Source organism: Primulina eburnea, chromosome 1, assembly GCF_022965805.1.
Source record: "Primulina eburnea isolate SZY01 chromosome 1, ASM2296580v1, whole genome shotgun sequence".
Lineage (NCBI taxonomy): Eukaryota > Viridiplantae > Streptophyta > Magnoliopsida > Lamiales > Gesneriaceae > Primulina > Primulina eburnea.
In genome coordinates this window covers 11827250-11848983 of record NC_133101.1, presented here as the reverse complement: position 1 = coordinate 11848983, position 21734 = coordinate 11827250, and the positions used below count along the sequence as shown (strand labels likewise).

The window sequence follows — 21734 nt, the reverse complement described above, 5'->3', positions numbered from 1 at the left end:
ATAATTTCCTACAAATGTTCAAGTCCTATACACAAGAAAATGAGACTAGAAGATTAGTGTTCACAACACCATGTGCTCACAAAATCATAGTCCAGAGACTTAGGGAGGCATTTTACAGAAAATTGCCAATCCAGTTTCGCAGCAAGCGTGGTGATTCAGGAAAACTTCTGAACCCAAAAATGAAGGATTCAAGACGGTTTGGAGAAACAATGCTCCAGTTAAGAGCAGATAAGGAACTCCAACCAGAAGATATAGAATGCCTTAAGATAACTCTACACACAAATGAAGTAGAGTTTGAATCTAAGGTATCACTGGAAGATGTCAAGAAGAGGATCAAAGAAAATTATAACGAAGATCCCTTGGCATGGTGGGACAGAAATCAACTCAAGGCTTGCCTTAAGGTCAAGGAAGGCAAAGAGTATGAATTTGTCCGTTGTAAACCCATCCCAATGAACATCATTGATCAGAGGGATATGCAGATTATAATCAAGGAACATTTGGACCTTGGATTAATCAAAGCAGGTATGTCACCATATAGCAGTCCAGGTTTTTTGGTAAGAAACCATGGTGAAATTAAACGAGGAAAACCCAGATTGGTTATTAATTATCAAGAAATTAATAAGATTCTGGAGTTTGATGGGTATTTTATACCTAGTAGAGAACACTTGATTAGTTGCATTCGCAATGCCAAGATATTCTCTAAATTTGATTGCAAGTCTGGATTCTATCAGATTCGGATGCAGGAAGAAAGCAAGAAATTCACAGCTTTCTCCACACCTCAAGGACATTATATTTGGGAAGTATTACCAATGGGATTGGCTAACTCACCCCAAATATTTCAAAGAAAGATGGATAATCTTTTCAAAGATTATTTCAAGTTTATGTTTGTTTACATCGACGATGTTTTAATAGCATCCAAAGATATGAATGAACATGTTAAACATTTGGAGATTTTCTCTAATGTTTGCAAGGAAGAAGGACTGGTTTTATCTGAAAAGAAAGCAGTCATTGCTACAAGAAAGATTGAATTCCTCGGAATTGAAATCGATGAGTCAGGAATAATTCTGCAAGAGCACATAGTAGAAAAAGTGCAGAATTTTCCAGAAAATCTCAAAGACAAGAAGCAACTTCAAAGTTTTTTAGGGGTTGTTAATTTTGCTGGGATGTTTATTAAAAACCTAGCAAAACACAGGAAGGTGTTCAGTCCATTATTGAAAAAGGATGCTAGATTTATATGGACAGACGAACACACAAAAGGACTTATCCATTTAAAGAAGGTTTGCAAAAATCTTCCAAAGATGGCTATTCCTCAAGACGAGGATGATCTGGTATTATATACCGATGCCAGTGATCATTGGTGGGCTGCAGTATTAACAAAGCTCACACCAGATGGAGAACAACCATGCAGATATTGTAGTGGGTTATTCTCAGACGCAGAAGCCATAAGATGGCATATCAACGAAAAGGAATTTTATGCAGTAAAAAGGGCTTTTGAAAAATGGCCGTTATTTTTACTTGCAAAGAAATTCACTTTGAAAGTTGATAACACTCAAGTTAAAGCCTTTTTGAGAAATAGAATTGAGTCTAAACCAGAGAAGGCTAGATTATTACGATGGCAAGCTTTATGTCAAAATTATATTTTTGATATTATGATAATAAAATCTCATGAAAATATTCTTGCAGATTTTTTAACAAGAGATGGACAGCATTGACATTGATGCTATTATCAAGATGCAGAGGCATTTGAGGGAACACCTTGAAATGCTTCAAACCGAGTTCAACAAGTTAGCTGTTAACGCAGAAGTTGCGGGAAGGCTACAACAAGCTGATAAGAGAATTGTCTCTGATCGAATTACAGGATGTTTACAGGCATATACTCAGTTATGGTCTGTAACGCAAAGGCCTATACTCCAGGGCATTGAGAGACCACTGGTTTCTCAAATGGAGAGTTTTCGAGTACAGGACTCTATACCTGTAGCGGGGGATTCAAATACCCCTTGCACAAGTGTTAAGTCGGGATCATCACGAGATGAGTCGGCTGAAACAAAAATTGAGACTCCTGATCCTTATCTTGAGTCCTCAAGTCAACCCTTCACCTCGGGGATTGAAGAGGGAGAGATCAATCTTAGGCCTCGTATTGACAAAGGCAAAGCTAAGGTTGGTACTAATGAAGGTATAATTTCTCCATTTCAGGTTTATCAACAGAATTGGGAGAAATTAAAAACACGAATTGGCATTAACCCAGCTACAAATAGGGTTGATGTTTCAGGAAAATATCCAAGGGTATGGATGAAACCTAATTCATATCCTAAGGAGGTTAAAGCTTGGTATGAATTTGGGGCTCTTGCCTCAGTTTATACTACATCACCCAGCTTTCCGGAAATCTCAGGTTTACCAAAGTGGATCCAGGAAGCTGTTCACGAGACTTGGGCAAACAATGATTATTTGTCCAGAGGAGATGTTTTGGAGCTATACTTTTTTAGTGCAGCACCAGAACCAGCGGGGAAAGGTTCTCACGAAGCCTTTCATTTCATCAAGCTAAGGAGGCCGGATACAAATGTCCAAAAATTTATCAAGGATCCTCCAACAGAAGAAACACCCCTGGTTGCTTCAATCACTGAAGATGACATTTCTACCAGAAGAGCTTGGGGTTTATGGGTCTGTCTTACTGAGATGGACAAAGTCAAGTTTCCGTTCAAATTCTACAATCATTCAGTGAACGGATCATTCCTGTTGAATACCATGACAGGAAAAACAACAAGCTTCGCAGAAGATTTATTTGAAAAGAAAAGAAATCTCTTGTGGAACAGCAAGCTACCGGCAAGCAAAGAGACTCGCCGAAAGTTCTGTAATATGGCACACATAGGAAGATGGTCGGAGAACATCTGCTCTGAATGCCAAATACAGAAAGAACCAGAGTTCGGTAAAGGTTTCAAACCAAGATCTGATCGGAAACATTTTACCGAAGCAAGGACAAGTGGGGAAGGACCACATGCACATTTTCCTCGAGGATACAAAAAACCGAAGATTCCTCGATAAAAAAAAAAAAAAAAAAAAAGGACATGTGACCCTCCATTACAAAAAGCAGGACCACTACCATGTGAGTGGTAGAATCAAGACAACCACTAATTAGTGGAAAAGGACAAATGGACCACCAATAACAAATGGTGGATGACTCAGCAAGCATTGGATACCAATCTAAAAGGAATCCAATGAATAAAAGTAAATTAACTGGTCCCGAAAATTCATCCATAAATAAGGACATAAAGGAAACCAGCTAACACACCAGAATCAAAACTTAAAAATGTATCGTGTATATTTGAAAGTTTTGAAAAGAAGAATAACATACAAGAGGAAAGAAGCAGAAGCACTGAAATGGTTAGTAAATCATTTCAAAGAGTATAAAAAAGATGAGATTACTGCCGATATCCTGGAAACTCATCGTCAGTGGTATCTAAAAGAGATAAAAGAGGATGAGAAGTTGATGTCAAGATTAATAATCTAGACAGGGACCCCTCAACCACCAAATGGTCCCCAATGCAAGCTGTAAAGGCTTATGAAGATTTGAAATCCGAAGTTCAAATCCGAAGGAGCCTTCTATAAATAAAGCCGGAAGAAGGAAGTGAAGATCATCAAATATTTTCTCCATTTCTTTCATACAAGGTTGTAATATTTTCTTTCAAGTTTTATGAGTGTTAAGAGTTCAGCTACGATAAGTAGCTAAAACAAGTTTCTCCTCCTCTACAGGAGGTTACTATGTAATATAGAAATATTTGTGTTTGAATAAAAGAGATCTTTGCTCTTAGCCCCTCTCATGTATTATTTTCAAAATTTGATCTTTTGCTGTACGCTCTAAGGTAGGAAACGAATTAGAGCTGTGCTAAGTACTGCTGAAGGAATCTGCTTAGTAACCATCGGTTGCGATTGTGTGGTTGGACTGTGAGGAGCAGTTCGTAAAATACGGTGGATATAACCCGGTGGTACTCTAGTCAAAGAGGTAAAAGATTTAATTTATTTTACGAAGCATGATGGGCCTTTTATTACAAAAGAAAATCAATTATTTGAAAAATAAGGTTGAAGGGTAGGATGGGAAATTTTAAAGAAATGGGGAGTTGAAACAAAGTTTTAGTGGGGTAGGGAGTAAAAGAGAAGTTGAGAATGGGTATAGGGATTTTTTGACAAGTTGCCCTTAAAATAATGGGGATACTCTCGGAGTTCAGTATAAATTGGTAAATTGGTTTCTATATATTTTTAAAAATTTTAATTTATCACAATGTTATAAAAGACGTTGCCTAAGACCGTCTAGGCGGTTCTTAATTAGGCGCTAGGTGGTCATCTATCGCTACGATTTTTAGATCTACTTAGATGGTTGCCTAATTTAATATATAAAAACAAATATTTTTAAATTTCTTTAAAAAATATATTTCTGTACATATTTTTCAATCAATTTATATTGGATAAAGAAAGATATGACATTGATTTTTAATTAAAATCTGATATAGACAAATTATTAGAGAAATATGTAGATAAACAAGAAAAACTAATATTTAGGTCAAAAGAAAAAAAAATTCGCCTAGACGCTAGATGATGAGTGACTGCCCGACTATCACCGATGGATTTTTAGAACACTGATTTATATTATTAAACCTTGCTCCTTTTTTTTGGCGGTATTAAGAAAGAAGGGATTTACTTGGATTTCGAAAACTCGATATTTGCCCTAAACTGGGACAGTACTTTGTTACCAGGCCAAGAGACTTGTGGCGTATGAATAAACATGATTTGACAATATATTAAAAAAAAAATTCATTTGAAAACCTATCTTTTTTCTCAGTCTTTTAGGCTTCCTTCGAAATTTTATTTAATGCTTATATTATATTAATTATTTATTTTGTAAATCGTTTACGAGTAAAATTATTCCTTACAACTTTTTCCATTAATTTTCACTTCAACAAAATTTAGTATTATTTATGTACCATTTTTCTTATTCTTACCAAACCATTATCTATAAAACTTTTTACATTCGTTTAAGCTTTGGATTCCACTGCCTTTCATGATTCAAGTACAAAATGTTTCGGTGTCATGGTATTGTAATGTGATGAATGTTTAATATATCTCAATATTCATCACACACGCAGCGCGTGTGTCTCGGTGGCTGGTATATATTAAACTTGAGTCATGTAAAATAATCGACTTGATTAACACCAAACTAATTTACATTTATAACTTTCATAATTAATCTAAACTAATGCAAACAAAAAAGATGTTATAATACAAAAGATGACAAAAACTTGTCTGACACGGTCTCACGGGTCGTATTTTGTGAGACATATCTTATTTGATTCATCTATGAAAATGTATTACTTTCTATGCTAAGAATATTACTTTTATTGTAAATATCAATAAGGTCGACCCGTCTCACAGATAAAGATTCGTGAGACTGTCTCACAAAAAATCTACTCACAAAAGATACCAACATTTTTAAGCTTATTATGTGTTATTTTATCCAAACATCTTAATAGATCATGTTTAAAATCAGACCTAACAATTCATAACTTCCTATTATAAGCTATTTAAAACAAATTAAATTAATTAACCTATTAAACGAAATGAAGAAGAAAAATTTCTCGATAAAAATATCGAAATTTTAACCATATGGTAAATATTTTTTTATCTTGAATATTTAAAAGTAGTGGGTAATTTATTGAATTTTTGTTGGATTCAGTAATATTCCAATAAATATGATGGTTATTGGGGAATTTGGAGAAAAATACATATGATCATGTTTTATTTAAGATTCAGTCCCCTTCAAATTTTTTTTTGTTTTAATACCTGACTAAAGACCAAATTATTTTTTATTACATGTTTTTTGCTTTTTTACCTTTTAATCCTTTATTAATTAATAAAAAATTATAAGAATCCCTAATTTTGTTGCTTATGTTATCTTTCTACTCGGCTACTCTCCTTCCTGCTTCCCACTCTTCTCATCTGTGCGAGAATTTTTTTGTTTTTCCTTCATTTTCCTACTCGCCATTTTCCTTCATTCTCCTTCGTTTGCACTATTTAACATAGTTTCCGCCGTTGTATGTAACTGAATCTTGCCACAAATCCATCTCTCAAAATCGCACCTCTGCGTAACAAATCGTAGAAAGTTCCCAGCAAATCCGAGTCCCTACCAGCGCAAACCACATGTCCCAACATCCATTGCCATCCTGTTGCAGTAAACATTGCAAAAACCAGAATTTCTGGGTCGAAGCAGCATAAGTGAGGAGGAGAAAATATGCGCTTCATTTTCGGATTTCCGTGGAACTATCACCCTATAAATCTAATAAAGGACGATTAAAGGGTACACATTTTAATTGTCGTTTATTTTTGATAATTTTTGTAGTTGTAATGGATTTTTTTTTGCGTGAAATCAATTTCTTTTCTTCAATCTCATTTTGGATACACAAATGGATTTATGACGTATGTTCGTAATAGGATTGTCATTTGCGGAAAGAACCATCGGCCCCGTAAAAGACAACGAAAGAAGCTTAAATTTAAGGCAGCGAGTTGGTCAGTCAAACTCCATTTGCACGAATAGGTTGAATGTGTTAGTTTAGAGAATATGCTTGGAATGATAGTTATGTGATATTAGTTTGGCTTGTCAAAATGAGTTTTTTAGTTTATTTTGACAAAATGTTTTTGATTTGGTTTGACAGAATGTGATTGTTATTTGATATTTATTTCCGCATGTAAGATCATTATCAATGTTTCGACATGTAAGATCATTATGTATTGTCGTGAGATATTTATTTGAGATTGGTTGTTCATGTTTGTAGCAACTTATTTGTCTAATTTCTTGAGTTATTCGTGGTAATTTATTGTGACAATTATTGAGTTATTATCGTGTGTAATATTGTAATTTTTTTATGTGGATTAGAATGAAGAAGACTAAAAAGAAGAGTGAAGCAAATACGGCTGATAATGATGCAGATATTGGTCCCTCTGTTAAAGAAGGTTACTCAAGGTGTTCGCCAACAAAGTTTTTAGCCGTGATGGAGCAATTGGTTCCTAGATTGGGTGAGTTACAATTGAAGAGGATAGAAGCTTCACCTCTGGCACCTTGGTTGAAGATCGAGAAGCTTTCTATAAGCATATCAAGAGTCTCCTCAATGCTTAAACGCTTCGAAGTAGAGACACGCAACTTTTGTTTTGGAAGCAATATCATGGTGCCATTCACTTCGGTGGAATTCTCTATCGTTAGAGGGTTGTCAAGCGTTGGTCAACCCGTTAACCTGGATTTAAAGTTGGGTTCAACTTCCTTGAGCGTCATTTCAAGGGGGTGAACTGTGTGCAGAGAAATGTCATAACAGAGAAGTTGTTTGATTTGGACGGGAATGATCTTGAGATTGATGATTTTTTCAGATTTTTTATATTGCTACTTTTTAATTGTGTTATAATTCCTATTAGTAATTTTGGAACATCAAAGTTTATTTTCCCATACTTGGAAAATTTGGAAACTTTTTTTGGATATGGTTGGGGAGATGCAACCTTTAGGTTTTTACGTGATAAAATTGAAGACCATCTTGGATTCTCTAAAGTGAAAATAAAGGATAAAAAATATATGAGAGGTTGCATAGTTTGGATTGATGGTATTATCTTTTTTCTTTGTGAAGCTTATATATGTTATTGTTGGTTGTAGTAAATGCTAATCATTTTATTTGTATAGTCTTGGGTGTATGGAAGAGTTCCTATGCTTGGTGAACTGCGTGTTTTACATTGCTTTCCTCGTTCATCCAAGTGGGTAGAGAGCAAGATTCCCGTGAATCTTAAAGGGGGCAGAGGCTGCTTTAATGGTTGTGATATCAAACAAGGTTTGCGCAATCTAATCTACATCATCCTATAGTTTTGTGTACATGTATAATAAAACTAAAAATTTGTCTTTACTGTTGTTAGATTGTGCCGATCAAACCATTCGAGGAGGAAAAAATACTCGTTGATGATACAGAGAGGATTGTTGAGGTAAACATTTGTAATTGATGATAGTCAATTTTTTAAAGAGCACTTATAATTTCAGGTTCAGTCTCGATACAATGATTCAGAATTGTTGGAGCATATAAAAAGGTTAGAAAATGTGATTAAAGTGTTGAAGGAAAAAATGAAGTGGTTGAAGATGATACAACCCAATTTGTCTTCAAGGATGCGACACATACGTAGGATGAAGGTCATACCGGGAAAGATGTGGATGAACATGTTGATGCTGCAGTTGTAAGTTTGAATGAAGTGGTTGAGAACGAACTGAAAACGGACACAGAAGACAACGTTAAAATAGATATTTATGCGAAAGTGTTTGTGGACGAAGTGGAAATGAACACAAATTCTGGAGACAACGTGCACATAAGTACTGACATTGGAGAAGGAAAAGAAATGATTATTTCTAATCCAAAATCATCTATTGTGAAGATGGTTCAAAAAATAACAGATCGGTTGAAAAAGAGAAAACATCTTGACTATTTGACACCTCCTAGTATGACCCCAAAGCGCAAGAGTAAACAAGAATAATCACTTGTTTTGGATCTGGTATTTTAAAATTCATTTGTTTGGCAATAGCTAAAAATAATTTATATTTTGTATGATTTGTTAAGCATTAAATTTTGTTTATGAATTTTGTGTTTGCATATTTGCTGTTTTATATAGGATGATATTGATGTTAAAGGTATAGCTGAAAGTGTCGTAGATGAATCTTTGCAGGAGTTCCGAGGAAGACATGACTATGATGGTCATGATTAGATATCAAAGGAAGAGAGAGACGTAATTGAAAAGTACTTATGCGGGGATATTTTGGGGTAAAAAGATTTTGTTTTTTAAAATTATGGCGAAATCATAATTGTCATTTTTTTTTGTTTGAGTTGTTATATTTTTTATTTTGTCTTTGTAGTTGTGTAGTTTGGCAATATGATGACGTGATATTGCGTGGGCACGAGTTGCTGCTTTGTTTGTTTGGCAGTGAACTACGGTCTGACCTTATTCATGTCTATTTCAATACTTTGAGCAATAGAAAACATAAATATGGGCATGACATATACTGCATGTCTCCCAATATGCAAGTAAAATTTTTTGATGTTAATTAAAGAATATTTTTATGAAAATGATAGTTAACAATATTTTTCAAAATTTCCATATATTAACGTGATTCGGATGCTCGAGAAAATGAAGCAGAAGAGTGTCAAAGATAAAGATTTTTCAGAATTTACATCACAGTTGGACGAAAGTACATTGAGCAAGCTGTCTGAACTAAACAAAGAGGTTCTAGAACGTTGTAAGCACATAATTTTCTCGATTAGTTACAGAGCACATTGGATCTTGCTCGGATATACTCGAGGCGATCAGTATTTCATACTAAGGGATTCTCTTAGTGGTCATGTTTACAAAGGTTCAGCCAAGAAAATTGTAAGTCGGATACCAAAAAAAAATTGTTTTAAACAAAAGTGCACAACACACATATTTTATGATTTTTTGGAAAACTAATATTGAATGAATTGCTTTTTCAGGTCAAATGTATGTCTGGATATCTTTGGAATGTGAAAAATTGTGATGTTTGCAAAGGTGTAGTGATTGCGTTAAAATGTAGGCAACAAGGAAATGATTTGAATTGTGGTGTTTATGTTTGTCTATGGAATGAATGTTTTTCTACAGATAACCCGACATTTTGGAATAAAGAATGGAATATTCAATGGAAGGGTATAGAGCTCAGATTGCTTTGGCGATTTTGTCTGATGAACGAGGCTTGTTCAAAGGTTTAAAATGATTTTTCCATGAGGTGAATGATGAGTGATGAGGATAACATTGTTGGTTTTTGTTAGTTGGTGTTGTTCCTTGAATTAATCGACCTTTTGGAGCATTACAATTATGGTGGCCATTTTTTGTTTGCTGTTTTGACGTGATGATAAGACTTATCGTGCGTTGATGGCATGAAAATTTTTATAAACCAACACTGAATGTGTTCAATTTACAAGTATTAGGTAGTATTTGAGGTTTCTAATGAGGAAGGCTACAATTAATGTGTTTGTAATTGCAATTTGTAGATGTGTTAAGAAGTGATTATGTCTTAATCATTAAACTGCTTTGTTCACTGATAGTTTCATATTTGTTATGAGTTGTTGTGGTTTCTTATCATTACAAATATTTCCTTGCAAATTTTTTTCAGTAATGTTTTGCTAAAATACTACCTTTTAAGCTTCAGTACTTTTTTTTCTTTAAGTGATACCCAAATTTGTTGTTACTGAATATTATAAATGAAAATATAATTTTTATGCTTTGATAAAGTTATCGACCAGATATCTTAAACAATAAGAATGGTGACTACCAGAGAACACAGACTGAATAGCTTTACTAAGTCCAGGATGTCGGTCAGAGAAAAAAAATGTAGCTACGGAATATCATTATGTTTTGGGATGCCAAGACATGTTTTAACTTGTAGCAAAACCATTCCCAATTAGAATCGTTTTCTGCATCAACAACTGCATACGCAAATGTAAAAATTTCATCATTCGCATCATTTGTCACAGTGCCTAATAAACATCCTTTGTACTTGTTCTTAATGTGAGTTTCATCCAAAAATATCAATGGCTGACAACCACTAACAAAACCAACAAGACATGCGTGAAAACAAATGAATAACCGTCTAAATTTTTTTTTCATCGAATCAATTTCACATTCAACAAAACTCCCGAGTTTGTTTCTTTAACAACATGACAATATCATCGTAATTTATCATACGAACCCTTATCAGTTCCATGAATATAATGCATTGACATCTCTTTACCCGCCCAAACTTTATGATACTCAAGTTCTACTCCATAATCTCTTTCAATGTCCTTCAGCGTTGTACATGGGCGATATGATGGCTCTCCCCTTAACTTCTCCTTCACAACATTAGCTACCCAGAATGAATCAGCTTTAGGGTGACCTCTACTCCGCAAATTGTCATCTCCACAACTATGGCTTAGGTTGCACTTTCTTATGCCGAATGAATTGTCCGCTTTATGTTTGGAGGCATAAATTTTCCACTCACAATTCTCTTTACTGCAAACAACTAAGATCTTACCACTTTCATTTCTCATGTAACTAAAAGATCTTCTACTGACAATAACATAATTTTTAAGACAAATCCTGAATTCGGCTGCATCTTTAAATTTTTGCTCAACACCACGTATGCAATGAATCCAAGCATCAATAGAATTGGTTAAAGTGCCAACGTCAAGCTCGTGAACTCTGTCAGAACAAACTTCATCATCAAAATCAAACATAACCATTTTAATACTAATCAATAAAATACATGAGGAAACACATCAATATTCTTTTACGTAATTTAAATTGAACTATAAAATATAACAAATAATTCTCAAGTACTGCACAATAGTAAAAAACAAGCAATAACTCATTTATCAACTTTGCAATTTCTGAAATTTGCAAACAAACTATAAAAAAAAATGCAAACAAAAAAATAAGGAAGTTACCTCGCAACATTTATGTTGACCGGGCTCTGATCATCTTTTGGAACTGCTATCAATTTGATTATATTTAATTTTAAACAACTGTGAAGGTTTATCATATTTCAGACATCATCATCTCCATTCAGGGTTTCTGCAATCTGCTCATGGGGTGCCATGTATTGCAATATCGTTAATTCTGAATTAATAGTAGCACATTTTCGTCCTAAACTCTGGAATATCTCTAACAGAGAAGCGCCATTAGGAATTGAAATCAAATAAAGACCACTGACGTAGCGGCAACTTCCAAGAAACGAAAATATTGCGCTCTCGGAACCGAATTCCATCAATAAATCGATCGTGAAATATCTAAAATATTAAAAATTCTGCCAATTTAGGCGTCAAATGAAATGGACATCCAAAAGAAAAATTAAGCCTACAATTTCTTACTTTAAATAAAAACTGAAATAATGGGGATAAATGAATAACATAAAATAAAATCACAACCAAACCAAAATCTCCCTTTGTGCTCAAACAATATTGAAGCATAAATTTATTTATTCACATCATATTTCAACAAAATCATCCAAATTTTTCTATACTTTCAAAAATATTTTTCTACAAAATCATCGTAATAATTCAACAATTATTTTCAAAATTGTTTGAGAAAAGGTAAGTCAAGTCCAACAAAAATTAGTGCACAAAAGAAATCAAGTGGAAACATGATAATGATCTTACATGCGAAAACTAATATAAAATAACAATCTCATTCTGTCAAACCAAATAAAAAACATTCCGTCAAAATAAACTAAAACAATCTCATTTTTACAAGTCAACTAATCTCACATAACTATCATTCCAAGCATATTATCTAAACTAACACGTTTTGCTAAACAAAACTTGTTCCCAAGATAATGCACATTAATGTCTGTATTCGGTCAAAACAACAAAATTCAATTTCACGATAAGGCACCAAAATTTATTAACAAAAAAAAAACCTAAATTGGATTTAATCAAGCATATTACTTTGTTCAACCTTATTTGTTCAAATGTTGTTTGTCTGAGGAAATTCTCTACCCTAAATTCAAGATTCTTTCCGCAAATCGCAGCCCTAAACTTTGCTCCGTGCCCTCTTCAACTATTTCACTTCTGATGTCTTTTATGGGGCCGAGGGCTCATTCCGCAAATGAGAATCCTATTACGAACATACAACGTCATAAATACATTTGTGTATCCAAAATGCGATGGAAGAAAATAAAATGTTTTTACGCACAAAAACAATTACACCTACATAAATGATCACAAATAAACGACAATTGAAATATGTATCCTTGATTCGTTTTATAGGGTAGTAGTTCCACGGAAATCCAAAAATTAATCGCCTATTTTCTCCTCCTCACATACGCTGCTTCCACCCAGAAGTTGCTTCGACCCAGAAATTCTGGTTTTTGCAAAGTTTGCAGCAACAGGATGACAATGGATGCTGGGACGTGTGGTTTGCGCTGGTTGGGAATCGGCTTTGCTGGGAATTTTATACGCTTGGTTGCGCAGGTTCACGATTTTCAGCGATGGGTTTGTGGGAAGAGTCAGTTAAATAGACCTACGGAAAAACGGTAAAATGTGTCGATGGAGAACGGGAGAGGGTTTCATAGATAATGGCGAGTAGGAAATTGGAGGAAAAAATGGTTCTCGCACAGAAGACAAGCGGAGTGGGAAGCGAGAAAGAAAGCAGAAAGGGGAGATGAACATCAATAACAGAGATTCTTATAATTTTTTATTCATTACAAAAGGATAAAAATGTAAAATCGAATGACATATGTAGTAAAAAGAAAGCTAGATTTTGATCAGGTACTAAAACACAACAAATAACTAATAGAGACTTAATCATAACAAAATAAAGGACAAATGCATTTTTCTCCAAGTCACTTACGGTAATTTGACACTTGTTATTTACGCTCTATATTTTTTTTCGAAAAATAGTATCATCCTAATTGGACTAAAAGCCAATTAAAATTTGGATTAAGAGCCATGTTAGTAGCAAGGCCCATAATAACAGAGACTGATTATATAAAAAGAACGTTTTGTTTCCACTCTTTAGTCTTCGCTGAGACCTTGGTGATTGCTTCCAGCTCCAACAATGGCGGCTTCAAATCTCCTCTCCCAAACCCCCAAAACCCTCTATCCCAAACCCCTGCCACGCTATTCAAACACGGGTTTCACAAACTCAAGTATACTGTTCAGACCCAAGCCCATTTTAGGGCCCGCGAGTTCTCTACAAGCCCGTTCTCCAAAGGCAGTTCTGTCCCCGGCGGAACACAAAACCCAGAAATTTCAGCACTGTTTCACCAAATCCGAGGATGGGTTCTTGTGTTGTGAGGGAGTTCAAGTTGAGGAAATCATGGAAGTTGTGGAAAGAAGACCCTTTTATTTGTACAGCAAGCCTCAGATTACTCGGAATGTGGAAGCGTATAAAGAAGCTTTGGAGGGTTTGGATTCTATTATCGGTTATGCAATTAAGGCGAATAACAATCTCAAGATTTTGGAGCATTTGCGAAGTTTGGGATGTGGGGCTGTTTTGGTTAGTGGGAACGAACTGAGGTTGGCGCTACGTGCTGGTTTTGATCCTACAAGGTTACTGCTTTTTCGGTTTTTGTTGGTTTATTGTTGAGCTATAATAGGCTTTTCTCTGTTTAATTGTTCGTTTGTGTATAATTTCTCTGAGGTTGTCATGTTATTGTGTTTGGTTCCATTTATTTTGTAAAATTGTATCGCAAAGTGCAAAACTTGAATTTCATTTGCCTCTATTAGCTGCACAAGTTGAATTCAAAAGTTTTCTTGTATTTTCATTTAGAGGGATGGAGAATGTTTTCGTGCCATGTAACTTTTGAAGTTGTTTTGGGTATGTATAATGTCATTTTGCTTATGCGATTTGTATTCGGAGTGTCGAATTTTATTATCTGTGCGTGTATAGCTAATTTTTTGGTAGACCAGTTGAATCCCGGCCTCTGGATTCTTAATACTTTTCTTTTGCTATTTCAATTGCTCAAAGACGACACAGTAATGAAATGAAGCTCAAGAAATCTTAGTTTGAATGCTTCACGCACAGTTAGTTAAACCTATAATGATTGTTTGGAAATGAATTTTTTTTTAAATTATAATGCATTTGTTGTTTTTAGCTTCATTAGTATGTATGTAGATACTTCATTCGGCTGGATTTGACTCCATCGGGTAAAGTAGAACTACAAAGAGATAAGTTTGGAATGTACAACGGACATGCAGAATGATTGTGGCACTTTTATTTATCTTACACTTGATACTATGTTTGCTCAAAATCGTGTTAAGCTCGTGAATAGTGTCTTATTATTATGTATTTCAGGTGTGTCTTTAATGGGAATGGGAAAATCTTGGAGGACCTCGTCTTGGCCGCCCAAGAAGATGTTTTTGTCAACATTGACAGTGAATTTGATTTGGAAAATATCGTGGCTGCTTCAAGAATTGCTGGAAAGAAAGTTAATGTGCTTTTACGTATCAATCCAGATGTTGATCCTCAGGTACAAATAACTGATTCCTGAACCAAACCGGGTTGTTTGATTGCTTGAAACTAGGTGTGTCAATAATTTTTTGTCCTTGAATATTTCCAATTTGTCATTTTGTGCGTACCTGCCTCTTAGTGGTTCACTTTCTATTTCAAGTTTTCCCCCTTAATTGCTAGTTAAATATGCTTTCCAATTAATGCTATTATGAATCTTTGTGACAGCCGAAGTGTCGAATTCTTATTTTTGTGATTTGCCGGTTAACATCTAGTGCTTGCATTTGTTAGGTCCATGCTTATGTTGCCACAGGAAATAAGAATTCCAAATTTGGCATTAGAAATGAGAAGCTACGGTGGTTCTTAGATGCTGTGAAGGCACACCCTAATGAACTCAAGCTTGTTGGGGCCCACTGTCATCTCGGGTCTACTATTACAAAGGTATTTTCGTATTGTACCTTTTTGTTTATACAGTCTTTGTCGTGGAATTCCTATTCTTCCATTTTCTTGATAGCTCTCAAATCTCTGTTAATATTTCCATTCTCACTTCAAGATTTTGTCTGAGTTTTCAGGTAGATATTTTTAGAGATGCTGCTGTCTTGATGGTGAACTATATAGACGAGATTCGTTCTCAAGGTTTGGAAATAAACTACTTAAATATTGGAGGCGGTCTGGGGATTGATTATTATCACACTGGATCAGTTCTTCCGACTCCTCGAGACCTTATCAATACCGTAAGTTCAGTAACAGCTTTTTACCATCCAAATACATGTAGACAACTCTTCTATCATTTTAATATAAATGACATAATTTATTCATCCCAATACATAAACACTCATGGAATCTCCTTCCCCATTTTCACACAATTTATAGAGAATGATATCAATGCAGCCAAATTTTCATTTCAATTCCAATTTAATATTCCGTATCATCACCTATTGCTGAATGTTGGTGACGATCCAGTGCATGAACACTTGTCGGATATTTTTTATAGGTCCGAGAGTTGGTTCTTTCACGAAACCTCAATCTCATTATTGAACCTGGAAGATCACTTATTGCCAACACTTGCTGCTTAATCAACCGTGTTACCGGTGTAAAAACCAACGGGACCAAAAAATTTATAGTGATTGATGGTAGCATGGCAGAACTTATCCGCCCAAGTTTGTATGGAGCTTACCAGGTGAGTTTTTTCTCTTTGCCAATCACTCGATGCCTATACATTACTCCATATCCTATATTATTTTCATGAAATAAATTCTATTTACGCCAACATTAATTGTCTAACTTTTTCTTCTTTCCTTCATTATCGTTGATAGAGTTTCACGAAGTCTAGTGTTTTTTGTCCCCTCGCATCTTTTTATTGGGCTATGGTTTTTGGGTTTAATCAAATAATTTTTCCCATCCACTTTTTTCTTCTGCCCATCTGGATGTGGCGATAAATCCGTACTCCATAACTTGAAACAATAAAACTTATAGAATCAAGCACTTGTTGATGTTCTAAAAGCAATAGCTGGTTGGCGTTATTGCAAGTCAAATCTTTTAGACCATGCTACAATCTAAGCTTCATGTTTTTTATCGTTGTTTTGAATTAGCAGCACGACATGCCCAACAAAATTTTATTAGACTGTTGTTTTTTACTTTATTTTTTGTTGCAGCACATAGAACTGGTGTCCCCTCCATCTCCAAGTGCCGAGGTTTCTACTTTTGATGTGGTTGGTCCTGTTTGCGAGTCTGCAGATTTCTTGGGGAAGGATAGGGAATTACCAACGCCTGATAGTGTAACTAGTTAGCCCTTCTCGTGCGATAAATCATGCCTATATCTTCTGCATCTCACTGTACTACCATTCCTTTGCTTTTAGGGAACTGGATTGGTCGTGCATGATGCTGGTGCTTACTGCATGAGCATGGCTTCGACATACAATCTCAAGATGCGTCCACCTGAATACTGGGTTCGTAAGCCAGTGTCACACTTTCTTACATTCATCTCATCACACACCTGGTCACCGTGGAATCTACTAAAAATATTTTCACTGTTACATGCTGAAACCCTATTCATTTACTAGGTTGAAGATGATGGATCAGTATCCAAGATCCGGCACGGAGAGACGTTTGAAGACCATTTAAGATTTTTCGATGGCCTTTAAGCGTGCTTCTGTTATCATTTTTCACAGCATTCAAGTGGTAAACAATCTTGGATCCTGATTGATTTCTTGGCTCTTGACACTGTATTTTTAATTTTTCTGTCGTCTGAATAGCTTTTTGGAACACGTTTTACTAAAGTTGATTCTCTCCAGTGGAGAGAAATCCAGTGTTATTTACTTGAAGCTTCAGCTCCCCATGATTAGACTTTCAATTCAGATGAAGACAAGAAGAAAAAATTCTGGGAAAAAAGAATATGGAATCTCGATTTTCAATTATCACTTCCACTTGCGAAGTTCAATATAAGTGAATTATGATCCTAGCTGATCGCACCGGGACTGGGCGAGACTGTTTCGGGATGTTGACGTGGGTGGAGCACCGCAGAACAACTAAATTGCTCACATGTATGACTTGCCCCAGAGGGCGTAGCTCTAACAGTATTTCTTCTTCGTCGTAGCAAAGACTCTGAATCGGGGGTTGGCAAAGCGAGCATCTAGTTCGGATAAATTTCTCCTTTGACAGTCTGAAGTTCCAAAATCCAGACTGTAAACACCAAATCAAAAAGACATGCTTGTACAACAAGATTTGGAATCGTATTCCTATAATGTATCCATCCTGTTTTCTTGAATTTATCTTGTTTGTGTGGGTATTAGAAACCCTTCATAAATGACCAATCTTGGTCTCAATTCCTTGCATTAGTAGTTTGCTGATTTATCCACTTTTTTCATAGGATAAAAGTATACTTCAGGAAACTAGTGGGAATTTATTTTTAAGAAATATTAAGATTATCATGGGTCACAATCCATATCATTTATATTTTGGTTTTTCACCAGTATGTTCGATAAATATGGAATCGAACTGTAAGAAATATATTGTTCGACAGATAATAAAATATACTTAATATAATCAAATCAATATAAGATGCAAATTTGTGTTTAATCAGAATTAAGCGTTGTGTCAGATGTTACAACATCTCGGACAACATACAGTGGAAAATTAAAAGTTTGTAACACAAATTTACTTGAAATAAATGCGATGGACAAGATTGAATATGCACAAGTATTTAACTTGTACGGTGCCTCAGGACAAAAATTAATCACTAAAAAACCAAAACGTTTACACAAAAACCTATCACTAGTGATTATGACAAAAATTAATTTCCTCGACACTTTGAGAAAATAAAGTTTTCTAAAAACAACCAACAATAATAAAACGTAATTAAGAAATCAAAACGCGAAGCTAAGAGCATGGAATAACAAAACGATCTTCAGCCAACTTCGTTACGAATGTTGTCTGTAGATGTTTCCAACATTCAAGACAACACAGGCAATGACACTCTTCAAATCAACACGTCTCTTGGAAGATGTTTTTCTCTGAAATCTTTGACGTGCAAAGTGCGTGTGTGTATATGATGGCAAGGGGGAAGCCACCGAACTCAATGTCCTTGTTTCTCTATCTATAGATATTCTCTCTCATATAATTTATATGAACAAGGAAACCTATTAAACAAGACAAATAAGAGTTTTATTAGAAATAAACTCTTTTTAAACATTAATATCATATCTCATTAAATCATAATCATAAATAGCATATCTAAAATATATTTGCTTAATTATCTCATTATCTTAGAAAGGCAAAATCCATATTAAATATTATACTCAATTAAATCAACAAGGAAAAGATATTGTTAGTTAGAAAAATAATTTAAATCAAGAAATATATCAATTAAATTCGTAAAATATTATTTTCCTTCACGAACTATTGTCATTGAGCTTATCCTGATAACTACATCTTTTAAATCGTTAAACAACTTATATTTTATTTGATGTTTTGATCATATTTATACGAGCAAATGCTGGTCCAGATTTTCAACCCAAATGTTATGTTTTGATCATTTTTATATGAGCAATTGTTGGTTCCAATAACTAGATCTTCGACTTTTTACGATTAATGAACGATTCGGCAGAGTATATGGGAATGTGATGGTCGACCTTACATGAAAAAATATATTTTCTAACATTATAATTTTAACTCTCGATAAAAATTGTTACTTTGCTCGTTTTTTTTTTAAATAAAAAAAAGCAAAAATAAATTTGGTTTAAATAAAAGCAAAAGAATCAGTACAATCACCATTAGGTACATTTTAGAAAAACAGGAGAATCATACAAAATAGTAGGACGAGCATGAGCACAGGCTTCTCGAGCCAAGGTATGAGCAACCATGCTCGTCGCCTGGCAAAGCAAACTTGAAAGGAAGATTTGGGGGTGTAAGAATTTAGATATATGGGTTAATGGTAATGGGTCGCCCATGAGTACTAACCCGACTCGACTCGACCAGAGCCAAATTAACAATTCAAATTTGTAATTTGAATTTATTGGAGGGAGTGGTTATTGTCTAATAACCCCTCCCTAATCTTCCTACATGAAATATGATGATCATTATTCATTAAAAAGAGTGAAGAGGGCCGTGACTTGGCTTTCAAAAGACAACAAACAAATATCACTATTGTTTAAGTACTTGGATTGTGAAAATTTGATTTTTTTTCCATTCCATCGAAGAGCATTGTAATCTTCCGAACAATGGATAGTAAATAATACTTCCGACAACTTGATACTATTGTTCCAAATTATGCAAGGTCCATAACATTCGAGTCGATGGAGTTCGCCACCGGTTTAGAATCAGTTTCAAAGATCACCTCCTCAAGTTCAAGAGTATCAGTCCATGACAAAAGCATCAAGCAATGCTAATACTTCAGCCTCTCGAATGTCAAGCAGTCCACTTCTATTGCACATTCTACACACCATAAACTGGCCACAAGACTCGCAAATAATTGCTCCAAAGCGATCAACCCTAGACTCCTTAAAAATGGTCGCATCCACATGAAACTCTAAGTAAGTAGAAGGAGGTTTCTGCCACTGAAAATTCATATCCTGCACACCAGAAGAAATTCATATGCTCGCCAAAACCATAAAGAACTTAGGTAAGACCTCAACAGAGCATCGGTTCATACAGCAAAACCACCGTTGAGAGAAAGTCTCGGTATAACATCATTAATTATGATAAAAAGATATACACCTATTTACACAATACATCAGGAAAGAGGATCACATTAAGAACTTTCATCTTCCTCTTCCCTCAAAGACCTATGCTGCCTTGCTATAAAGGCCTCCACCGTTCTTCGGAACTCTTCACCGCTCGTATCATCCTCTGCCTTGCAAGACATGTTCCGCCTCAGCTGCTGGCCATGCCCCACAGCTTTCCCGAGATTCTGGTCAGAACAATTCCGGTGTATCTTCCTTTCATCAGAACAAACATCATATTTATAAACATGATCTGATGCAGCTATCTTCTCTTCTGCAACGCATTTTTCTTTATTCCTTCGACATTTTTCCACATACTCCTCGTAAAGATCTGCGGATTTTTCGACATTTTTTGTTGAGAAGTCCCCGGATTTCAAGAACAGCACGAGTATAATAACATTTCCCACCACGAAAACAAACGGGGGGCTGATCAAGGTGACTGAGATCCCCCTGAAATAATCGCCAGACGATTTGAGAGAAAATGGGAACTGGTTGGAAAACTTGGAGACGATGATCAAGAAAAAACACAGCTCCACAAATCTAAACGAAGTGCCGATCCTCTCGAGTTTTCGATACCTCGAGATCGCGTTCGCTTTCTCAATTCTTACGTCGTGAAACTCGAGCATGTCCATTTTGGATCCAACAACTTGAGGGTTTAATTTCTCTTATTTATTTTCAAAATTTTTCTTGGGATTTCACTCGAAAGAGAAGAAGATTTTGGCCGGAACCCTCGAACTCTTGGAGCGACAATTGTTTGGAGAGAGTATGGTATTTATAGACTCCATAAACATACTAGCTTCTTTCTGCTTTTTCTTTCACGAATAATACCATGTCTACGACCAAATTTATACAATAATTTTTACTTCTTCTTGAGTGCGTAAATTTATTTGCGTGAGTTAGAGAAATTATTTTCTCGTATATTCGGGTTGAGAATATAAGATATTTAGTGTATTGGTGTATACACTTGTTGTAATATTTCTTCCAGTTATAAAAGTTGCAGTAGCTCCGTGGACGTAGCCTATATTGGGTAAACCACGTAAATCTTTGTGTTCTTATTGGTTATTTTATTTCGCAATAATTGGGTACTATATTATCATTGTGGTCGGCATCGCTTCAGTGTAATTTCAACACAAAAAATCTATTTATCAAAATCTTATGATAAATTCAATACAAAATCTCACGAAATAATAACAAAATATTATGATTGTTGTAAATATCATGGTACGATATTTTAGTTGTACGTTTAGCATTATCTTTTTTCCACTTACTTTTATCAGTTGTACTTGGTTGAAAAATCATGGAGTTGGTCTTTTGTGAGACAGTCTCACGAATCTTTATATGTGAGACGGGTCAATCCTACCGATATTCTACCGATATTCACAATAAAAAGTAATATTCTTAGCAGAAAAAATAATAGTTTTTCATGGATGACCCAAATAAGAGACCCATCTCACAAAATACGACCTGTGAGACCGTCTCACACAAGTTTTTGTCAAAATCCTTGGAGATAATTTT

At 35.0% G+C, this 21734-nt stretch overlaps 1 protein-coding gene across 2 annotated transcripts; it reads left to right on the top strand.

Annotated features, from left to right (window-relative positions):
- Positions 1–13554: 13554 nt before the first annotated feature.
- On the top strand, positions 13555–17750 carry LOC140827775 (diaminopimelate decarboxylase 1, chloroplastic-like). 2 transcript variants are annotated; one of them, XM_073190611.1, is made up of 9 exons: positions 13555–14102; positions 14848–15022; positions 15292–15441; positions 15573–15734; positions 15995–16180; positions 16656–16778; positions 16860–16949; positions 17064–17181; positions 17295–17750. In XM_073190611.1, the coding sequence occupies exons 1-8, from the start codon at positions 13609–13611 to the stop codon at positions 17142–17144; spliced, it is 1461 nt and encodes a 486-aa protein (XP_073046712.1). In that variant the 5' UTR covers positions 13555–13608; the 3' UTR covers positions 17145–17181; positions 17295–17750. The 2 variants fall into 2 exon arrangements, with proteins under 2 accessions (XP_073046712.1, XP_073046703.1); XM_073190602.1 differs by having other exon boundaries at positions 17064–17750.
- The last annotated feature ends 3984 nt before the right edge of the window (positions 17751–21734 follow it).

What these genes read in the sequence shown, in the direction of transcription:
- LOC140827775 (XM_073190611.1), top strand. Translation starts at nt 13,609, where the DNA reads ATGGCGGCTTCAAATCTCCTCTCCCAAACCCCCAAAACCCTCTATCCC. An exon ending in CTCGAGACCTTATCAATACC is followed by an intron (nt 15,735 to 15,994) that starts GTAAGTTCAGTA and finishes TATTTTTTATAG; the next exon opens with GTCCGAGAGTTGGTTCTTTC. An exon ending in AATTACCAACGCCTGATAGT is followed by an intron (nt 16,779 to 16,859) that starts GTAACTAGTTAG and finishes CTTTGCTTTTAG; the next exon opens with GGAACTGGATTGGTCGTGCA.